Raw genomic sequence first — 22248 nt, forward strand, 5'->3', positions numbered from 1 at the left:
TTCATCTTCGCCTCGATCCTGACTGGTCTCCCAGTCCCTGCCGCTCTGCCACCACCATGTTTCATGTTTTAAGTTCCTCAGTGTGCGTATCAGCGTCAAATTGAAATGGTCCACTCACACAGATAGTGTGGTGAAAAAATGTGGCTTGTCACCAAAAACCCTCACTAACTTTTACAGGTGCACAATCGAGAGCATCCTGTCGGGCTGTATCACCGCCTGGTACGGCAACTGCACTGCCCACAACCACAGGGCTCTCCAGAGGGTGGTGTGGTCTGCACAATGCATCACCGGGGGCAAACTACCTGCCCTCCAGGGCACCTCCAACACCCGATGTCACAGGAAGGCAAAAAAGATCATCAAAGACAATAACCACCTGAGCCACTACATGTTCACACCGCTTCCATCCAGAAGGTGAGGTCCATACAGGTGCATCAGAGCTGGGACAGACAGAAAAACAGCTTCTATCTCAAGGCCATCAGATTGTTAAACAGCCACCACTAGCATAGAGAGGTGGCTGCCAACCTACAGACTTGATATCATTGGCCACTTTAATAAATGGAACACTAGTCACTTTAATAATACCACTTTAAGAATGTTTACATATCTCGCATTACTCATCTCATATGTATATACTGTATCCTTCACTATCTATTCTTTACTATCTATTGCATCTTAGCCGCTTTGTCACTGCTCATCCATGTATTTTATACTTATGTATTCTCATCCCATTCCTTTACTAGATTGTGTGTATTAGGTTTTGTTGTAGAATTGTTAGATATTACCTGTTAGATACTGCTGCACTGTCGGATCTAGAAGCATAAGCATTTCGCTACACTCACAATAACATCTGCTAACCATGTGTGTGTCCAATACATGTTTTATTTTATTTTATAGGGATGGTGCCAGGTTTCCTCCAGACGTGATGCTTGGCATTCAGGCCAAAGACTTCAATCTTGGTTTCATCAGACCAGAGAATCTTGTTTCTCAAGCATTTATAATAGTGTGTCATGCTTTATAAAGGGTTCATAAATGTGGCATAACTGTGTGACATACCCACAAATGTAAAATGTGACATAAACCACTCTTTTGAATATGATATTAACATGTGCTTCATAAAGGATGACTTGTTGTGCTGAAGGATGGCTTAAGCATAAACGCTTGTGCTCCTTTTTTTTCGTGTTGCGCTGTTGGCGGTAGGTGCACTTGATTCGTAAGCCCTGCGCAGTGGGGTAGGCAAAGGGTTTTCATTTTGAACCATTTAATTTGTTTGAAAGACAAACTCCGCTTACCTGGCGGACCGGGAGATCTGTGGCTAAATCGAGTGCTCTTACTGAGCTGGCCAATCTGATAGCTAAAATCACTGTGCCTACCTACAGCTTCCACGACCCCAGTCAGAGCAAAATTTGATACTAGCCTACGTGAGATTTCATAACTTTTAAAACCATAGATACGCTATCATGACCAGAGATACACTATCAGAGAATACAGCAAAAACCTGATGTTTTTATGATGGAGTTCTGCCTGCGTTTTATGATGGAGTTCATGCCTGCGTTCAGCCCTGTCAACACTGTTTTTATTCATCACTATTACAAAACAGTAAACCCGCTTCTCTCTACTTCCACTCTCACTGCAGCTGCAATGAATGAGTAGCCAACTGTATCGATAGCCCTGCATTTTTTATTATTATTAGCAGCTCATCTTGTCTATTTTAACATTGAGAAGTATTTCACTTTCTCTGGTCATAGGAACAACATGAATTTGTTCCAGAGGCAGATCAAATTAAACTTTGTCACGTGCCGAATACAGTAAGTGTAGACCTTACCGTGAAATGCTTACTTACAAGCCCTTAACCAACAGTCAGTTTGCGGGGTACAGGTTAGTTGAAGTCATTTGTACAAGTAGGTAGGGGAGAAGTGACAAATGGGGGGGGGGGGGGTGTCAATGTAAATAGTCCGGTGGCCATTTGATTCATTGTTCAACAGTCTTATGGCTTTGGGGTAGAAGTTGTTAAGGAGCCTTTTGGTCCTAGAAAAGAGTCTATGACTTGGGTGACTGGAGTCTCTGACAATTTTATGGACTTTTCTTTGACACTGCATATTATATAGGTCCTGGATGGCAGGACGCTCGGCACCCAGATGCGATGCGAATTGAGTTTCGCCATTAGGTTCCCTCAGCAGGGACAGTCTTCCACCTCCCTCCCTCCACTAAGACTAATGCCATGTCCAAAACAACTGGGAACTCGTAAATTTCCGACTTCAGTGCGTTTAAGATAATTGGGAACTATATCAGTCTGGGGAAAGTCATTTTCAAAGGCAATCAAACTCAGAAACTCAGGCATCTTTCTAAAGTTTAGACCTCCGTACCTAAAGTTCACTGACGTCCTTATTTGACCTCGTTTTTTCCGAGTTCCCACTTGTCTTGGTCAGCACCAGGTACCATCAATCCAGTAAAATATTAAATACAATTTTTATTTCAATTTATGCTCAGCTGTGCCTCGCAAGTGCTACACCAACTGATCTATGCTGAACAAAAATATAAACGCAACATGCAACAATTTAAAAGATTTTACTGAGTTACAATTCATAGAAGGAAATCAGTCAATTGGACGACCCACTGGGGAGCCAGGCCCAGCCAATCGGAAATAGTTATTCACTTCAATAGGGCTTTATTCCACCCAGACTATGCCGCAGGTGAAGACGCCAGATGTGGAGGTCCTGGGCTAGTGTGATTACAAGTAGTTTGCTGTTGTGAGGCCGGTTGGATGTACTGCCAAATTCTCTAAAACAACGTTGAAGTGGCTTATGGTAGAGAAATTAATATTCAACTCTCTGTCAACAGCTTTGTTGGACATTCCTGCAGTCAGTAGGCCAATTGCACGCTCCCTCAATACTTGAGACATCTGTAGCATTGTGTGACAAAACTACACATTTTAGAGTGGCCTTTCATTGTCCACTGCACTAGGTGCACCCGTGTAATGATCATGCTGTTTAATCAGCTTCTTGATGTGCCACATCTGTCAACTAGATGGATTATCTTGACAAATGAGAAATGCTCACTAGCAGGGATGTAAACAAATTTATGTTCAACATTTGAGATAAATAATATTTTTGTGCCTATGGAACATTTCGGAGATCTTTTATTTCAGCTCATGAACATGGGACTAGCACTTAACATGTTGCATTTATATTTTTTGTTCAGTATATTTAGTTATCAAAACTCGAGTTTTGAAATACAATATGGTCTGAAAAGGACAGTATTGTCAGGCCAGGCATATAGCCAATATTCTGTGATAATATACAGTGGTTCGTCTTTTAAAAGTTGCAGCGTACTGCGTCACAGCTTGCATAGTGCTGCAGAATTGTATGGCACAGTTATTTAAGTCAGTCAGGTCTTTGACACATTCACCCACTTCCCTGCTGACATATCAGCCACAACGTTTGCACTATTGTAACAAGTTGTAAATCAAGCTCTGATTGATCTCCAGTATGGTAACAGAAGAGGAGTACCTGGTGAGATGGTCTCAAGTTGGACTACTCTATCATCTTGGCTCTGACACACACATAAACACAAGCTTTGCAGTTCTATCAACCCATTTAAATATCTCTCACACCCTACAGTAACCTGTGGATCAGAACCTTCATAAATCAGCAGAACGTTAATCTATTTATTGACACTATGTAGTGTCCTGTAATACTTCGTTTGAAGTGAGACAACTTCATCATTCATAACACATCCATAAAGACTATATTGCATGATGCTGTACTTACATTAAAGTCAGAACCCTTTGGTCACTTATAACACATGCATAAATGCCTTATTGTATCTTCTCAAATTGTATTTGTCACATGCGCCAGGTGTAGACCTTAAGCGAAATGCTTACTTACAAGCTCTTAACCAACAATGCAGTTTTTAGGACAATAAGTATTAAACCTCTTACAACCACACATCCCAGATCTGATATATTTGTCATCAGCAACGCTGAATAGCATAGCGCAACAGTCAAATAATATTACTAGAAAATATTCATATTCATGAAATCACAAGTGAAATATTGCGAAACACAGCCTAGCCTTTTGTTAATCACCCTGTCGTCTCAGATTTCGAAATTATGCTTTACAACAAAAGCAATACAAGCGTTTGTGTAAGTTTATCGATAGCATAACAAAACAATAAGTACACCTAGCATCTGGTAACGAAAATCAGAAAAGCATTCAAATTAATCGTTTACCTTTGATCTTCGGATGTTTTCACTCACAAGACTCCCAGTTAGACAACAAATGTTCCTTTTGTTCCATAGGGATATTTTTATATCCAAATACAGTGCCTTGCGAAAGTATTCAGCCCCCTTGAACTTTGCGACCTTTTGCCACATTTCAGGCTTCAAACATAACGATATAAAACTGTATTTTTTTGTGAAGAATCAACAACAATTTGGACACAATCATGAAGTGGAACGACATTTATTGGATATTTCAAACTTTTTTAACAAATCAAAAACTGAAAAATTGGGCGTGCAAAATTATTCAGCCCCCTTAAGATAATACTTTGTAGCGCCACATTTTGCTGCGATTACAGCTGTAAGTCGCTTGGGGTATGTCTCTATCAGTTTTGCACATCGAGAGACTGACATTTTTTCCCATTCCTCCTTGCAAAACAGCTCGAGCTCAGTGAGGTTGGATGGAGAGCATTTGTGAACAGCAGTTTTCAGTTCTTTCCACAGATTCTCGATTGGATTCAGGTCTGGACTTTGACTTAGCCATTCTAACACCCGGATATGTTTATTTTTGAACCATTCCATTGTAGATTTTGCTTTATGCTTTGGATCATTGTCTTGTTGGAAGACAAATCTCCGTCCCAGTCTCAGGTCTTTTGCAGACTCCATCAGGTTTCTTCCAGAATGGTCCTGTATTTGGCTCCATCCATCTTCCCATCAATTTTAACCATCTTCCCTGTCCCTGCTGAAGAAAAGCAGGCCCAAATCATGATGCTGCCACCACCATGTTTGACAGTGGGGATGATGTGTTCAGGGTGATGGGCTGTGTTGCTTTTACGCCAAACATAACATTTTGCATTGTTGCCAAAAAGTTCAATTTTGGTTTCATCTGACCAGAGCACCTTCTTCCACATGTTTGGTGTGTCTCCCAGGTGGCTTGTGGCAAACTTTAAACAACACTTTTTATGGATATCTTTAAGAAATGGCTTTCTTCTTGCCACTCTTCCATAAAGGCCAGATTTGTGCTCATACAACTGATTGTTGTCCTATGGACAGAGTCTCCCACCTCAGCTGTAGATTTCTGCAGTTCATCCAGAGTGATCATGGGCCTCTTGGCTGCATCTCTGATCAGTCTTCTCCTTGTATGAGCTGAAAGTTTAGAGGGACGGCCAGGTCTTGGTAGATTTGCAGTGGTCTGATACTCCTTCCATTTCAATATTATCGCTTGCACAGTGCTCCTTGGGATGTTTAAAGCTTGGGAAATCTTTTTGTATCCAAATCTGGCTTTAGACTTCTTCACAACAGTATCTCGGAACTCCCTGGTGTGTTCCTTGTTCTTCATGATGCTCTCTGCGCTTTTAACGGACCTCTGAGACTATCACAGTGCAGGTGCATTTATACGGAGACTTGATTACACACAGGTGGATTGTATTTATCATCATTAGTCATTTAGGTCAACATTGGATCATTCAGAGATCCTCACTGAACTTCTGGAGAGATTTTGCTGCACTGAAAGTAAAGGGGCTGAATAATTTTGCACGCCCAATTTTTCAGTTTTTGATTTGTTAAAAAAGTTTGAAATATCCAATAAATGTCGTTCCACATCATGATTGTGTCCCACTTGTTGTTGATTCTTCACAAAAAAATACAGTTTTATATCTTTATGTTTGAAGCCTGAAATGTGGCAAAAGGTCGCAAAGTTCAAGGGGGCCGAATACTTTTGCAAGGCACTGTACCTCTGTTAGTTTGGTGCGTTATGACCAGGAATCCACCGGAAAGAGCAGTCACGACAACACAGACAAAAACTCCAAATCATATCCATAATGTACACGGAAACATGTCAAACGTTTTTTATAATCAATCCTCAAGGTGTTTTTCAAATATCTATTCGATAATATATCAACCGGGACAGTTGGCTTTTCACTCGGACCGGGAGTAACAATGGCCGCCTCTCTTTTGCGCACAAATCACTCTGATAGCCCCCACCTGTCCACTTACGCAATGTGGTCGTTCACGCTCATTCTTCAAAATAAAAGCCTGAAACTATGTCTAAAGGCTGTTGACACCTTAGGGAAACCATAGAAAAAGGAATCTGGTTGATATCCCTTTCAATGGGAAATAGGGATGCATAGAAACACAGGGTTCAAAATAAGAGTCACTTCCTGATTGGATTTTTCTCAGGCTTTCGCCTGCAATATCAGTTCTGTTATACTCACAGACAATATTTTTTACAGTTTTGGAAACTTTAGAGTGTTTTCTATCCTAAGTTGTCAATTTTATGCATATTCTAGAATCTGATCCTGAGAAATAGGCTGTTTACTTTGGGAAGGTTATTTTTCCAAACATAAAAATAGTGCCCCCTAGCTTAAAAAAAATAGATAAGTTAAAAATAGCAAATAGTTAAAGAGCAGCAGTAAAATAACAGTGGCGAGGCAAAATACAGAGGGTACCGGCACAGAGTCAATGTGCGTGGGCACAGGTTAGTCAAAATAATTGAGGTAATATGTACAGTCGTGGGCAAAAGTTTTGAGAATGACACAAATATTAATTTCCACAAAGTTTGCTGCTTCAGTGTCTTTAGATATTGGTCAGATGTTACTATGGAATCCTGAAATATACAAGCATTTCAAAAGTGTCAAATGCTTTTATTGACAATAACATGAAGTTGATGCAAAGAGGCAATATTTGCAGTGTTGACCCTTCGTTTTCAAGACCTCTGCAATCCGCCCTGGCATGCTGTCAATTAACTTCTGGGCCACATCCTGACTGATGGCCGCAAATTCTTGCATAATCAATGCTTGGAGTTTGTCAGAATTTGTGGGGTTTGGTTTGTCCACCCGCCTCTTGAGGATTGACCACAAGTTCTCAATAGGTCTGGGGAGTTTCCTGGCCATGGACCCAAAATATTGATGTTTTGCCCCCCGAGCAATCACTTTTGCCTTATGGCAAGGTGCTCCATCATGCTGGAAAAGGCATTGTTCATCAACAACATATTCCTGGGTGGTTGGGAGAAGTTGCTCTTGGAGGATGTTTTGGTACCATTCTTTATTCATGGATGTGTTCTTAGGAAAAATTGTGAGTGAGCCCACTCCCTTGGCTGAGAAGCAACATGAATGGTCTCAGGATGCTTTACTGTTGGCATGACACAGGACTGATGGTAGCGCTCACCTTGTCTTCTCCAGACAAGCTTTTTTCCGGATGCTCCAAACAATCGGAAAGGGGATTCATCAGAAAAAATGACTTTACCCCAGTCCTCAGCAGTCCAATCACTGTACCTTTTGCAGAATATCAGTCCCTGATATTTTTCCTGGAGAGAAGTATCTTCTTTCCTGCCCTTCTTGACACCAGGCCATCCTCCAAAAGTCTTCGCATCACTGTGCATGCAGATTAACTCACACCTGCCTGCTGCCATTCCTGAGAAAGCTCTGTACTGGTGGTGCCCCGATCCCGCAGTGGAATCAGCTTTAGGGGACGGTCCTGGCGCTTGCTGGACTTTCTTGGGCGCACTCAAGCCTTCTTCACAACAATTTAACTGCTCTCCTTGAAGTTCTTGATGATCCGATAAATGGTTGATTTAGGTGCAATCTTACTGGCAGCAATATCCTTGCCTATGAAGCCCTTTTTGTGCAAAGCAATGATGATGGCACGTGTTTCCTTGCAGGTAACCATGGTTGACAGAGGAATACCAATGATTCCAATCACCACCCTCCTTTTGAAGCTTCCAGTCTGTTATTCGAATTCAATCAGCATGACAGAGTGCTGACACTCACACCTGTGTTAACGAGAGAATCACAGACATGGTGTCAGCTGGTCCTTTTGTGGCAGGGCTGAAATATAGCGGAAATGTTTTTTTTTATGATTCAGTTCAAAGAGGGACTTTGCAATTAATTGCATTTCATCTGATCACTCTTCATAACATTCTGGAGTATATGCTAATTGCCATCAAACAAACTGAGGCAGCAGACTTTGTGAAAATTTATATTTGTGTCATTCTCAAAACTTTTGGCCACGATTGTACATGTAGGTAGACTTAAAGTGACTATGCACAGATAATAACCAGAGTAGCAGCAGCGTAAAAGAGGGAATCGGGGGGGGGGACAATGCAAATAGTCTGGGTAGCCATTTGATTAGCTGTTCAGGAGTCTTATGGCTTGGGGGTAGAAGCTGTTAATAAGAATAGTTTTGGACCTAGACTTGGCGCTCCGGTACCGCTTGCCATGCGGTAGCAGAGAGAACAGTCTAGTGGCTGGAATTTTGGAAAATTTTGTGGCCTTCCTCTGACACCGCCTGTTATAGAGGTCCTGGATGGCAGGGAGCTTGGCCCCAGTGATATTCTGTGCAGTACGCACTACCCTCTGTAGTGCCTTGCGGTCGGAGGCCAAGCAGTTTCTGTACCAGGCAGTGATGCAACCAGTTAGGATGCTCTCGATGGTGCAGCTGGAGAACCTTTTGAGGATCTGAGGACCCATGCCATATATTTTCGGTCTCTTGAGGGGGAATAGGTTTTGTTATGCCCTCTTCACGACTGTCTTGGTTTGTTTGGACCATGGTAGTTTGTTGGTGATGTGGACACCAAGGATCTTGAAGCTCTCAACCTGCTCCACTACAGCTCCGTCGATGAGAATGGGGCGGGCTTTGTCCTCCTTTCCCTGTAGTCCTACATTCATATCCTTTGTCTTGATTACGTTGAGGAAGTTTGTTGTCCTGGCACCACACGGCCAGGTCTCTGACCTCCTCCCTATAGTCTGTCTCATCGTTGTTGGCTGTACTTAGTATAAGTCAGACACCTTTGTTCATTCATAACCTATACATAAACAACTTTTATGATATGATGCTGTACTTACTATAAAGTCAGACACCTTTAGTCATTCATAACACATAAATAAAGGCTTAATGATGTGAACACAAATGTATTAACACTTAGTTAAGGAATGATCACTAACAGCTAAAACAAATAAACATTAAAGACATGTTTAAACCATACATTTCCTTTAACAGTTTTAAAACAATACACATACAAATTCAGTTGAAATAAGTATAGTAATGCAATTACATTGTACAGTAGCTTGTCCCTGAGCTGGTGGATCAATGATAGATCAACAGAGAAAGAAAGTTAGCAGATCTATTTTTTATTTAAACCTTTATTTAACTAGGCAAGTCAGTTAAGAACAAATTCTTATTTTCAATGGATGGCCTAGGAACAGTGGGTTAACAGAATGACAGATTTTTACTTTGTCAGCTCAGGGATTTGATCTCGCAACCTATTGGTTACCAGTCCAATGCTCTAACCACTAGGCTACCTGCCACCCCAGGTTGTTAGGAAATACCTTTGTCATACAATCTGGATAAGGGCATTCCTGTGCTGCGTCAAAAATACTCTAAACGGGGAATTGGGAAACTCCGTTTGATTTGTATTATTACATTCCTCTTTCATTTACAAATATCATGACGTGACTATGAGATGTGACTGTATCTAGAGGGATTTCTATTTAGCTGAGCCTGCTAGCGAGCTAAATTTCTTTATTTCTGAAGTAACAAATGATTTCAAATAACGATTGAGGTAGCTATGTAATCTAACTCAACTATTTCAAATTAATATAAATTACAATAAATAAAGGTTAAATTGTTTTTCACTTTCCAGTAACACATCAAGTGGGCATTTGAGTTGCGAACTCATCCTGTTTGCTTACTGCATTACAGAAACACAGCTAATCAAACAACAGTGCAGGGCATGCTGAATTAAAGGGCAACTACACAAAAAATCCAAGTTTCTTAGATTTTTCCAAGAACTTTAAAGTCCTCCTCTGATGTGGTTTAAGCATTGTTGTGGACACGGAAAATGTAGTTCTGTTATTTTTCTATAACAAATTTGGGACAAAAAATGTGGGAAATCCAGAAAAAAATTTGGGGAAATCCGAAGCAATGAAAAAAATGAATTTAGGAAAACTGAATTACGAAGATTTTAAAATGACTTCCAATTTGGGGAAAGTTGAGGTCAGGTCCAATATGGATTATGCACCCAAGAGGGAAAGAGGTTGCGTCATCCTCGAAATGTTTTAGAGTAGTATAATATAATATATACAATTTAGCAGATGCTTTTATCCAAAGCGACTTACCGTCATACGTGCATACATTTCTACATATGGGTGGTCCCGACAATTGAAACCACTATCCTGGCGTTGCAAAATGCTTTGTGAAGCCTCAATTTAATATGATTTATAAAGCCTTTATTAAGCATTTCTTATGCCACCCTTTATATAGCACAGGTTTATCAAATTTGAAATAGTGGGTTATGTCACTGTCACGCCCTGACCTTAGTTATCTTTGTTTCCTTTATTATTTTGGTTAGGTCAGGGTGTGATGAGGGTGGTGTGTGTGTTTTTGTCTTGTCTAGGGTTTTTTGTATTTCTATGGCGTTTTGGTATTGTCTAGTTAATATAGGTCTTTGGTGGCCTGAAATGGTTCCCAATCAGAGACAGCTGTTTATCGTTGTCTCTGATTGGGGATCCTATTTAGGTTGCCATTTTCTTATTTTGGTTTTGTGGGTTATTGTCTATGTGTAGTTGCATGTCAGCACTCGTGTCATAGCTTCACATACATTTTGTTGTTTTGTTTGTTTTGTGTTCTTCTTGTAATAAAAGAAGAATGTATTCTTACCACGCTGCGCCTTGCTCTCCTCGTTATGACGAACGTGACAGAATAACCCACCATAACAGGACCAAGCCAAGACGTTATGGACTTGGGAGGAGATTTTGGACGGAAAAGGATCCTGGACATGGGATGGAGCAGAATCTTGGACGCAGCCTGGGGAGTATAGCCGTTGTAAAGGAGGAGAAATACCGGAGAATAGAGGAACTGCGACGATATGAGCGTACACGGCTAGCACGGAAGCTCGAGAGGCAGCCCAAAGATTTTTTTGGGGGGGAGGGACACGAGGAGATTGGCTGAGTCAGGTAGGAGAGTGTGTAACTGGTCAGTCACAGTGTTATGCAGATATGTGCACGGTGTCTCCAGTGCTCTATTCTAGCCCGGTGCGCTCTATTCCAGCTCCTCACGTTTGCCGGGGTAGAATGGGCATCCAGCCAGGATGTATTGAGCCAGCTCTATGTTTTGGATCTCCAATGCGTCTCCACGGTCCAGTGTATCCTGTGCCTCCTCCCCGCACTCGTCCTGAAGTGCGTGTCACTAGCCCAGTACCACCAGTGCCAACACCACGCACCAGGCCTCCAGTGCGCCTCCAGGGTCCAGTACGCCCTGTTCCTGCTCCTCGCATTTGCCCTGAGGTGCGTGTCCCCAGCCCGGTACCACCAGCACCGGAACCACGCACCAGGCCTACAGTGCTCCTCGGCAGTCCAGAACGTCCGGTGACAGTACCCAGTCCAGAGGGTCCGGCGACAGTACCTAGTCCTGAGCGTTCGGCGACAGTACCTAGTCCTGAGTGTCCGGCGACAGTACCTAGTCCTGAGCGTCCGGCGACAGTACCTAGTCTAGAGTGTCCGGCGACAGTTCACAGAACAGAACCTCCAACGACGGGTCCCGCCCGGGGTCTCCAGCGACGGTCCCTGGCCCGGGGTCTCCAGCGACGGTCCCCGGCCCGGGGTCTCCAGCGACGGTCCCCAGTCCAGAACATCCGGTGATGATCCAACCAGCGAGGGTCCCCAGCCCGGGGCCTACGGCGAGGATCCGCAGTCCAGAGCCTCCAACGATGATCCACGGATCTGTGCTTCAAGAGCAGACTCAGAGTAAAGAAGGGGGGCGGTGTCCAGAACCAGAGCCGCCACGAGGTTAGATGCCCACCCAGACCCTCCCATATAGGTTTAGGTTTGCGGCCAGGAGTCCGGGGGGGGGGGGTGTACTGTCACGCCCTGACCTTAGTTATCTTTGTTTTCTTTATTATTTTGGTTAGGTCAGGGTGTGACGAGGGTGGTATGTGTGTTTTTGTCTTGTCTAGGGTTTTTGTATTTCTATGGGGTTTTGGTATTGTCTAGGTAATGTAGGTATATGGTGGCCTGAATTGGTTCCCAATCAGAGACAGCTGTTTATCGTTGTCGCTGATTGGGGATCGTATTTAGGTTGCCGTTTTCCATTTTGGTTTTGTGGGTTATTGTCTGTGTAGTTGCATGTCAGCACTCGTGCTTCACGTTCGTTTTGTTGTTTGTTTAGTGTTCGTGTAATAAAAGAAGAATGTATTCTTATCACGCTGCGCCTTGGTCTCCTCGTTATGACGAACGTGACAGTCACACAGTTATGCCACATTTCTGAACTCTTTATAGTGCATAACATACGGTTATAGATGATTTGTGACACTTATGTAGTGTTTATGAAGCCTTTAAACGCTGCACGTCATTTAAAGTGGACCTTCATATTAAATTGTCAAACATTGTGTCGTCTTGATAATGTTGTCTTGAAAATGTATTTGGGCCTGTTAACCTGTTGATGCTCTGGGGGCGCTATTTCATTTTTGGATGAAAAACGTTCCCGTTTTAAACAAGATATTTTGTCACAAAAAGATGCTCGACTATGCATATAATTGCTACCGTTCGAAAGAAAACACTCTGACGTGTCCAGAAATACAAAGATCTTCTCTGTGCGTGCCCTATAACGTGAGCTTCAGGCAAAACCAAGATGAGATGGCATCCAGGAAATGACAAGGATTTTTGAGGCTCTGTTTTCAATGGTCTCCTTATATGGGTGTGAACGCGAGAGGAGTAAGTCTGCCCTTTCTGTCGTTTCCCCAAGGTGTCTGCAGCATTGTGACGTATTTGTAGGTAGATCATTGGAAGATTGACCATAAGAGACCACATTTACCACGTGTCTGCCCGGTGTCCTGCGCCGAAATTGGTGCGCAAAAGTCACCTGCCAGTATTTTTCCATACGATACAGAGAGTAAAGCAAGCTTCCACGAACTGCATGTCAATGAAGAGATATGTGAAAAAACACCTTGAGGACTGATTCCAAACAACGTTTGCCATGTTTCGGTCGATATTATGTAGTTAATCCGGAAAAAGTTTTACGTTGTAGGTGACTGCATTTTCGGTTCGTTTCGGTAGCCAGACGCAATGTAGAAAACGGAACGATTTCTCCTACACACAGACGCTTTCAGGAAACACTGCGCATTTGGTATGTGACTGAGAGTCTCCTCATTGAAAACATCAGAAGCTCTTCAAAGGTAAATTATTTTATTTATTTGGTTATCTGGTTTTTGTGAAAATGTTGCGTGCTACATGCTACACAAAATGCTATGCTAGCTTTGCATACTCTTACACAAATTAGTCAATTTCTATGGTTCAAAAGCATATTTTGAAAATCTGAGATGACAGTGTTGTTAAGAAAAGGCTAAGCTTGAGAGCAGACGCATTATTTTAATTTTATTTGCGATTTTCAGAAATCGTTAACGTTGCGTTATGCTAATGAGCCTGAGGCTTTAGTCACGATCCCGGATCCGGGATGGGGAGTTTCAAGAAGACTGAAAACATGTATACATGTTTCTATGATTTGGTGTTTCATATTGTGTAAAGATCGATGTTGGAGATGAGAAGCAGGTACAGGGAGTGAACATTTAATGACCACGGACAGGAACAGAATACGGACAGCGTCTGAACAGGGGAAACGGAAACAACATTAATGCTGACACGGGGATGAAACAGAGGAAACAGATAGATATAGGGAAGGCAATCAAACCATGAAGGAGTCCAGGTGAGTCCAATGAGCGCTGATGCGCATAATGATGGCGACAGGTGTGCTTAATGAAAGGCAGCCTGGCGCCCTCGAGCACCAAGTGGGAAGAGCGGGAGTAGGCATGACAGTATACCCCCTCCCCTAGGGGCGCCTGGGCGTGCTTGATGGGCCGGCCAAGGCATGGGCGCTGGACAAGCCGACTGGGGCGTAGAAGCCCGACAAGCTGGCTGGGATGTGGGAGCCTGGCGAGCTGACTGAGGCATGGGAGCCTGACGATCCCGTTGAGGCGTGGGAGCTCGACAGGCCGGCTGAGGCGTGGGCGGCTGATGGGCCAGCTGAGGGATGACATGAGATGGGAGCCCGCTGATGCGTAGTAGCCTGACGAGCCGGCTAAGACATGACGTGGGATGGGAGCCTGCCGACCCAACCGGGGAAAGGAAAGTTCTCGAGCCAACTAAGGCGTGAAAGCCCGACGAGCCAGTTAAGGCACCATTTGCGGCGGCAGCACCCGGACCCGACGTCACCATCAAAACAAAAACCTCCCTGATGCTTCGTATAGTGGTGTCAGCATTCTGTAAGGATCGACACTGGAGACGAGAAGCAGGTTCAGGGACACAACATTTAATAACCAAAATAATCCAAACGTGAAAGAGTCCAATTGAGTCCAATGATCGCTGATGCGAGTAATGATGGTGACGGCTGTGCGTAATGAAAGGCAGCCTGGCGCGACCTTGCGCTCCAGAGAGGTCGAGCGGGAGCAGGTGTGACAAATTGTGAATAGTGTGACTGACTTAGTTTCTCTAGCCATGCAGAGTCATCGTTTTGCACCATTCCTTCAATAGTGGTCCTTGCCATTCATACTAAGTTCCCATCTGGGGTGTTTGGACAACACTTTGTTTTTCTAAATGTCTCTATCGCCAGATTCTGTATTGAACATCATCAAAGTAATCAGATCCACATGCTACTGATGTTTGTTACGGGAGGCAATTTTTTGTGTTATGCTGAGGGCGGGGAGCCTGAGTCATCCGTAAACATACACAGATCAATGGCTAGCGCTTTTTAATTAGATCCCTCACATGAAATGTGGCAACAGAATGAAATGTAGTCCATGGCAACGTAAGTAAAGAGACAACATTATGGGCTCACTGGGGGTAAACAATGTTTTCTGCTTGTAGTCAGTAGGTCAGCTTGCTTTTGCAGAGAAGGGGACATTGTACTTGCTACAGCACTGTAGAGTCTACCACCAACATTGTTAGCGTTAAACTCAACACTTACTCTTAAATAATCAATCCCAGATTTTGATTCATGTAAACTTTTGTCAATGTGTTTTTACAGATTTAATCAACTTTCTTTCTACACTGAACAAAAATATAAACGCAACATGTATTGTGTTGGTCCCGTTTTTCATTCGCTGAAATACAAAATCCCAGAAATTTCCATATGCCCAAAAAGCGTATTTCTCCCAAATGTTGTGAACAAATTTGTTTATATCTGTGTAAGTGAGCATTTCTCCTTTGCCAAGATAATCCATCCACCTGATAGGTGCGGCATATCATTAAACAGCATGGTCATCACAAAGGTGCACCTTGTGCTGGGGGACCCCTTTCTTGCTGACAAAGACTAAGAAACAATGTGGTGCTCTCAATTTAAGATTATGCTAAAGGTAAACTATGCACCTTGTAAGTATCAGAAAATGCCATGATGTATATTGTACCTATACCTCAATAGAGTTAAAGATGTTAATCAAATTGAAGCTGAGTCCTAATATGGTACATTATCCACACTGAAGCACAGAGCTTCAATCTTATTGATTTGGAATACTCTAAGGTCTCTTTCAACAGATAGCAAGTATTCTCTTCACATAAGCCCCAGCTCTCATAACACATACCTTATTCATATCTGAAAGATGGGCTTGGAAACCGTCTGTTGGTGATGTACTGTATTACACAGATTAAACTGTAGCACTGAGGTGAACCTTTGGAAACTGAATAGCCATCCATTTTTTCAAAATACCCTATTATGAAAGATCAAGAAAAGGTGATTTAATGCCGCTGAATATAAATGTTATATCTCTAATGACAAGTATCTGCTCTTGCCAAGTTACTCATGAAGTCGTATCACATTGAAATACACCCCTGTCCTCAAAGACACATTATAGGTTCAGTGTGTTTGTTTCTATGACACGCGTGTGGAACTCTACTCCTTCATTTAGCCAACACTCAGATCCTATTTCTTTATTAATAGCAGTCAATCAGCTGGCCAAACACATTAACTTTGTCTCGACAACTTAATGGCTCAGATTCAGAGGGAAGTTTTGCACTGTACTCTGTAGCCAAAATAAAATAGCTTCACTATTTTCAAAATTCTAGTGATTTGTCTTCGAGATCCCTGTACATGTTATGGAATACCTCTTTAGTTATTTAGTTTAGTTTATTGTTTGCTTATGTGGAACGAAGTTTTAATGTTTCACATTCAGCTGTGGCGACCATTTCAAATTAGTTGGACCTGCACATGATTTGGACCACAAAGACTTCCATGTTAACACCTCCGGGGTTTGTCCTCTGAGACCAGCCAAACACTGCAAGGCACACCCAGGGAACTGAAGGAAAAACACTGAGTGGAAGTGACTGTGTCAGTGCTGGGTCACACAGTGAAGGTTTGGACCGCATAACCTCAAATGAACCAGCACCACACCATTGTTTGGAGGAAATCTCACATTTCCAGGTTGCTTTTCCAGGCCCCAGCTCCTGGCTGTGGCGGGAGCGAGCTAACGCTGCAGATCCAGTGTTCGGTCAGAGGGAATTCCTCTGTAAGCTTGTGCGCTTGGCTTCCGCTGCCAGGCTCCAGGGGTCTACCCCTCACCCATTTCCTATATGGCTGATCTCTGGTGGAGCAGTGAGACATCCTGGGCCTGTTGCTAGATCTGAGTCATGGAGGACCCGCTGCCGAGGCAGTTAGAGGCTTAGTACCAAATATTACCCTATTCCCAATATAGTGTAATACTTTTGACTAGGGCCCCAAAAAATAAATCAAGACATTTTAGAGCTCCTCAATCAGGCGTCTGTCTAAATTTAAAAAGTGCCTTGTACCATTGACCCATTACCCTATCATCGTCATAGGAAAATAATGTATTGTTTTTATTCAGATACTGAAGCTATAACTATAACACAGATGAAGGAATGTGGTCTTATAAATAATAAAGGGGCATAGCTTATTCTAATACAAACTCTTGGTTTTTCAGATGTTACCAGATTGTGAAATATTGCCAGACTCCTCTATAGAGCTAATGAGGCTTGCCAAAAAACAGCACTGTAAGGGTGAGCGGTTCATGGTGGACTCCTCAATCCAGATGGCTGCCTTTGCCATCTTCTTGATCAGAAGGCCCACACTGGCACATTATTGTTTATTTATCTCCAGTTGGTCCCTTTGGTGTTTGGTCACTTCCTCCCATCAGCCAAAGAACACAGCTGATTAAAGGGGGCAGGGCTCTTCAAGTGTGGGAACACTGAAAGAGTGGCAGTAGGCAGGAAAAGGGGAGAGAACTGCATTTAGATCTTTTGTAGAGGGCAAGAAGCTGTATCCCCTCCAAACCAAACAGAGACTGCTGTTCATCTGTGTTAACATGGCTCCATTTATTTTGCGCTGTTTGAACAAATGACTATTTTTCACACTGAACGCATTGAACGTATTATGACGTATTACCTGCTAAAACACCTATAGCTCTCAAATACTATGAACTCTACCGGAGATGCTTTGATGTAGATTGTGAGATATTGACATCTTCCTTCTCCTTTCTTCACAGTTAATGAGATCATCAGGAACGATCTCTCAAGCATCTCCGTCCACAGTCATGCGTAACACCACTTTCATTATGGACACAGAAGGACTGAGGGGGAAGAAAGAGGAAAATACCATACCAATAATTTTTACAACATCTGCATGCAGTCTGCCCAAAAAACAACTATGTGGAACATACAAGAGATTCAGCATCCTGAAGATCAGAATCCAATGTGTGCCTTTCAGAAGGTTCCGTTTCAGAGGATTTTCCAATGTACAGAAATGTAAAATTAAATTAAATGGCTGACCTCTTAGAAAGAAATGTATGTAGCACCACCCCTTCCAGGCTCAATCCCAAGAAGTATGCTTTTCAGTTGACCAAGGAATGTTTTTCTTCTTCTGTCTGCAGATATTGTAAATTATTGAATGCCTAAGTGTTTGTTTTGTGTACAGAGCTTCAGATTGCATTCTTGGCTTTACAATGAGATAATTTCAAACAAAAGAAGTGCCTTTGACTGGAAATAAATAAGAGTATAGGGAAACTAACCAAATTTGAGGTCACGTTTTTTCATTCATTGTGAGAATTAAACACTCGTTCACACTCACCACTGATAGCTTTACATGCATGTTACATTTGACTTTTGATCTGTTTTGTACCGCTTTGTATGTTTGTGACTTGAGTCATCTCTTGAAATGGCCTAAGGACTGAGAAATGGCATCTACATTGAGTCCTTGAGTATAGTGAATTAAAAGCACATGCCTTGAAAAAACAGAGACCTCAATCTGTGCAGGTGTATATTTATTTTAAGGAAATAAAACTATGGAAATGCGTTGCTAAGACGATTTTGAAGATATTCAACCAAGCTAGTGCCTTTTGGAAAGCCACAATTTCATCTAAAGTACCAGTGCTGCCTCTGTCCTGTTAGAACAATGGACTGTTTGCATTTCATATTCTTGATTAGCTAATGGTCAGTTTGTGATCGTAACACTGTTGCTTACAGGCTGCTTGATTTGCAGATGCTTCATATGGTTGCCATATGCTAATTAAAATGTATTGCCTTTACATAGTTGTTACATAGTTGTGTAGTTCTTGTCTACAAGATACTAAGGGAAAGAATTATGCTTGAAAAATAAGTGAATGGGAAAGAGCAACTGCAGTAGGTTTTCTCCACCCTGAAACTCAGTTTTGTTAGGTTTGTTTTGCTTGTACAGACAGTGGGGGGAGCTGATAATACGTACATTAGCAGTAATTATTTAATTGATATGAACGGAAGGAATCATCACACTTTGGTTAAATTGTCAATTAAATTGTCAATAAAATAATACCTTGATACCTATGCAATATGCAGGTATAGCGTTTATCTCTCAAAGAATGTATGCATTTAAGATTGTAATAGGAAAAGCTTTGTCTCTTCTGCACAACTATTTAATCCAAAGAATAGGTAACAATTGTGAAAAACAATACATTCTCAAGTTGGAGATCAAAAACCTCCAAGATTAATGTATGTATTTATTCTTATAGAATGTACTTTGTTTACTCAAGTGTTTCATGTTGCTCCTCATATTACCAAATGGTTAACTGTATAATACACTACAATACCAATATTCTGTTTGTAGAATGCACTATAGCTAGACTGGATACATTAAACTTTTTTTTTTTTGCTTTATACTTCCAGCTTTGATTGTCTCTTTAGCTAGCACAAGTTCCCTTATTAGAACTGCATATGTTTATGTGTATTTATTTGAAGTCTTAATCCACAAATTTAAAAGCCATAGAGCCATGTTTACTGAAAAATTACTATTATATTGTTCAGATATGTAGATGAATAGTTCAAAGCTTTTTTGTGGGCTCCTATTCTGCTTCATGTACTGTCAATAAATAGTATTTTTTTGAATTATACGACTATAGACTCAATTATTTGCATCAAATAATGTGCATTCGTGTAGTTTAGCTGTTACAAAGTTATATTTAGTTAATTCATGATGCACTCATAGTCATATTTAGTATACAGTACCAGTCAAAAGTTTGGACACATCTACTCATTCAAGGGTTGTTCTTTATTTGTACTTTTTTCTACATTGTAGAATAATAATGAAGACATCAAACCTATGCAATAACACATATGGAATCATGTAGTAACCAAAAAAGTGTTAAATATTGGCAGCTTCATTAAATTGTACCTGCAAAACACAAGTCTCAATGTCAACAGTGAAGAGGCGACTCTGGGATGCTGGCCTTCTTGGCAGAGTTCCTCTGTCCAGTGTCTGTGTTCTTTTGCCCATCTTAATATTTTATTTTTATTGGCCAGTCTGAGATATGTCTTTTTCTTTGCAGCTCTACCGAGAAGGCCAGCATCCCGGAGTCGCCTCTTCACTGTTGACGTTGAGACTGGTGTTTTGCGTGTACTATTTAATGAAGCTGCCAGTTGAGGACTTTTGAGGACAGTTGAGGGCATCTGTTTCTAAAACTAACCACTCTAGTGTACTTGTCCTCTTGCTCAATTGCGCAACGGGGCCTCCCACTCCTCTTTCTATACTACACAATGTTGCACGAGATCTTCAGTTTCTTGGAAATTTCTCGCATGGAAATAGCCTTCATTTCTCAAAACAAGAATAGACTGATGATTTTCAGAAGAAAGTTATTTGTTTCTGGCCATTTTGAGCCTGAACCCACAAATGCTGATGCTCCAGATACTCTAAAGAATGCCAGTTTTATTGCTTCTTTAATCAGAACAACAGTTTTCAGCTGTTTTAACATAATTGCAAAAATATTTTCTCATGATTAATTAGTCTTTTTTAAATGATAAACTTTGATTAGCTAACACAACATGCTGTTGGAACAGGGAGTAATGGTTGCTGATAATGGGCATCTGTATGTTTTGGACATCCGATGCCTTGATGACAGCTTTGCACATTCTTGGAATTCTCTCGACCAGATTTTCCAATAGTCTTGAATGAGTTCCCACATATGCTGAGCAATTGTTGGCTGTTGGCTGCTTTACTTTCACTCTGCGGTCCAAGTCATCCCAAACCATCTCAATTGTGTTGAGGTCAGGTGATTGTGGAGGCCAGGTCATCTCATCCAGCACTCCACTCTCCTTGGTCAAATAGCCCTTACACAGCCTGGAGGTGTGTTTTGGTTCATTGTCCTGTTGAAAAACAAATGATAGTCCAACTAAGTGCAAACCAGATTGGATGGCGTATCGCTGCAGAATGCTGTGTTAGCCATGCTGTTTAAGTGTGCCTTGAATTCAAAATAAATCACTTACAGTGTCACCAACAAAGCACCCCCACACTTATACACCTCCTCCTCCATGCTTCATGGTGTGAACCACACATGCAAAAATCATCCATTCACCTACTCTGCGTCTCACAAAGCCACGGCCGTTGGAACCAAAGATCTCAAATTCAGGCTCCAAAGGACAGATGGTCCTCATAAGAGTCAGTTTCATCATAGCACTTGATGTTTTTTGCCACTGCACAAGAAGAAACTTTAAAAGCTCTTGAATTGTTCCGTATTGACTGACCTTCGTGTCTTAAAGTAATGATGGACTGTCGTTTCTCTTTGCTTATTTGAGCTGTTCTTGCCATAATAAGGACTTAGCCCTATTTGGTAAAAGACAATCTTCTGTGTACCATCCAGTGTACCATCCAGTGTAAAGTGTAAAGTACTTAAAAATACATTAAAGTACTACTTAAGTAGTTTTTTGTGGCAGCTCTACTTTACTATTTAGATATTTTTATTTTTTTATTTTACTCCACTACATTCCTGAAGAAAATAATTGTCACGCCCTGGTCTATATTTATTATGTTTATCTTCATTTATTGGGTCAGGTCAGGGTGTGACATGGGTTTATTTGTGGTGTGTTTCGTCTTGGGGTTGTGTGGGGTGTATAGCATAGTCTATGGCTGCCTGAGGCGGTTCTCAATCAGAGTCAGGTGATTATCGTTGTCTCTGATTGGGAACCATATTTAGGTAGCCATATTCTTTGTGTGTTTCGTGGGTGATTGTCCTTAGTGTCCTTGTTCCTGTCGCTGTGTTAGTTTACATAAGTATAGGTTGTTTCGGTTTTCGTTACGTTCATTACGTTCTTGTTTTTTGTAGTATTTTGTATTTGATTCGTGTTTACGTTTTTTGATTAAACACGGATCGCAATCTACACGCTGCATTTTGGTCCGACTCTCCTTCGCCTACAGAAAACCGTTACAGAATCACCCACCACAAACAGACCAAGCAGCGTGTCAACAGGCAGGTGCAGCAAAGAGAGGAATGGACATGGGAGGAGGAATTATTCGGAGAAGGACCTTGGGATCAGCCTGGAGAATATCGCCACCCCACAGAAGAACTGGAGGCGGCGAGAGCTGAGAGGCGCTGGTAAGAGGAGGCAGCGCGGCGACGCGGATGGAAACCCAAGAGTCAGCCCCAAAAATTTCTTGGGGGGGGGCTCAGGGAGAGTGTGGCAGAGTCAGGAGTCAGACCTGAGCCCACTCTCCATGTTTATCGTGAGGAGCCAAGGAGGAGACCAGAACCGGTGTTGGAGGTGAGCGAAGCAGAGACTGTGAAGGAGTTAATGGGGAAA

The 22248-nt window shown here is 42.0% G+C and overlaps 1 protein-coding gene across 1 annotated transcript in view; it reads left to right on the top strand.

Moving 5' to 3' along the window:
• LOC135550150 (nuclear factor of activated T-cells, cytoplasmic 1-like) overlaps positions 1-19475 on the top strand; it is a 69045-nt gene extending 49570 nt beyond the window's left edge. Inside the window, exon 11 of the mRNA XM_064980681.1 lies at positions 17694-19475. Within this exon, the coding sequence (XP_064836753.1) occupies positions 17694-17749 (56 nt within the window). The 3' untranslated portion in view covers positions 17750-19475. The remainder of the gene's footprint in view (positions 1-17693) is intronic.
• Positions 19476-22248: the final 2773 nt, after the last annotated feature.

The sequence above is a fragment of the Oncorhynchus masou genome, chromosome 12, assembly GCF_036934945.1.
Source record: "Oncorhynchus masou masou isolate Uvic2021 chromosome 12, UVic_Omas_1.1, whole genome shotgun sequence".
Taxonomy (NCBI): Eukaryota; Metazoa; Chordata; class Actinopteri; order Salmoniformes; family Salmonidae; genus Oncorhynchus; species Oncorhynchus masou.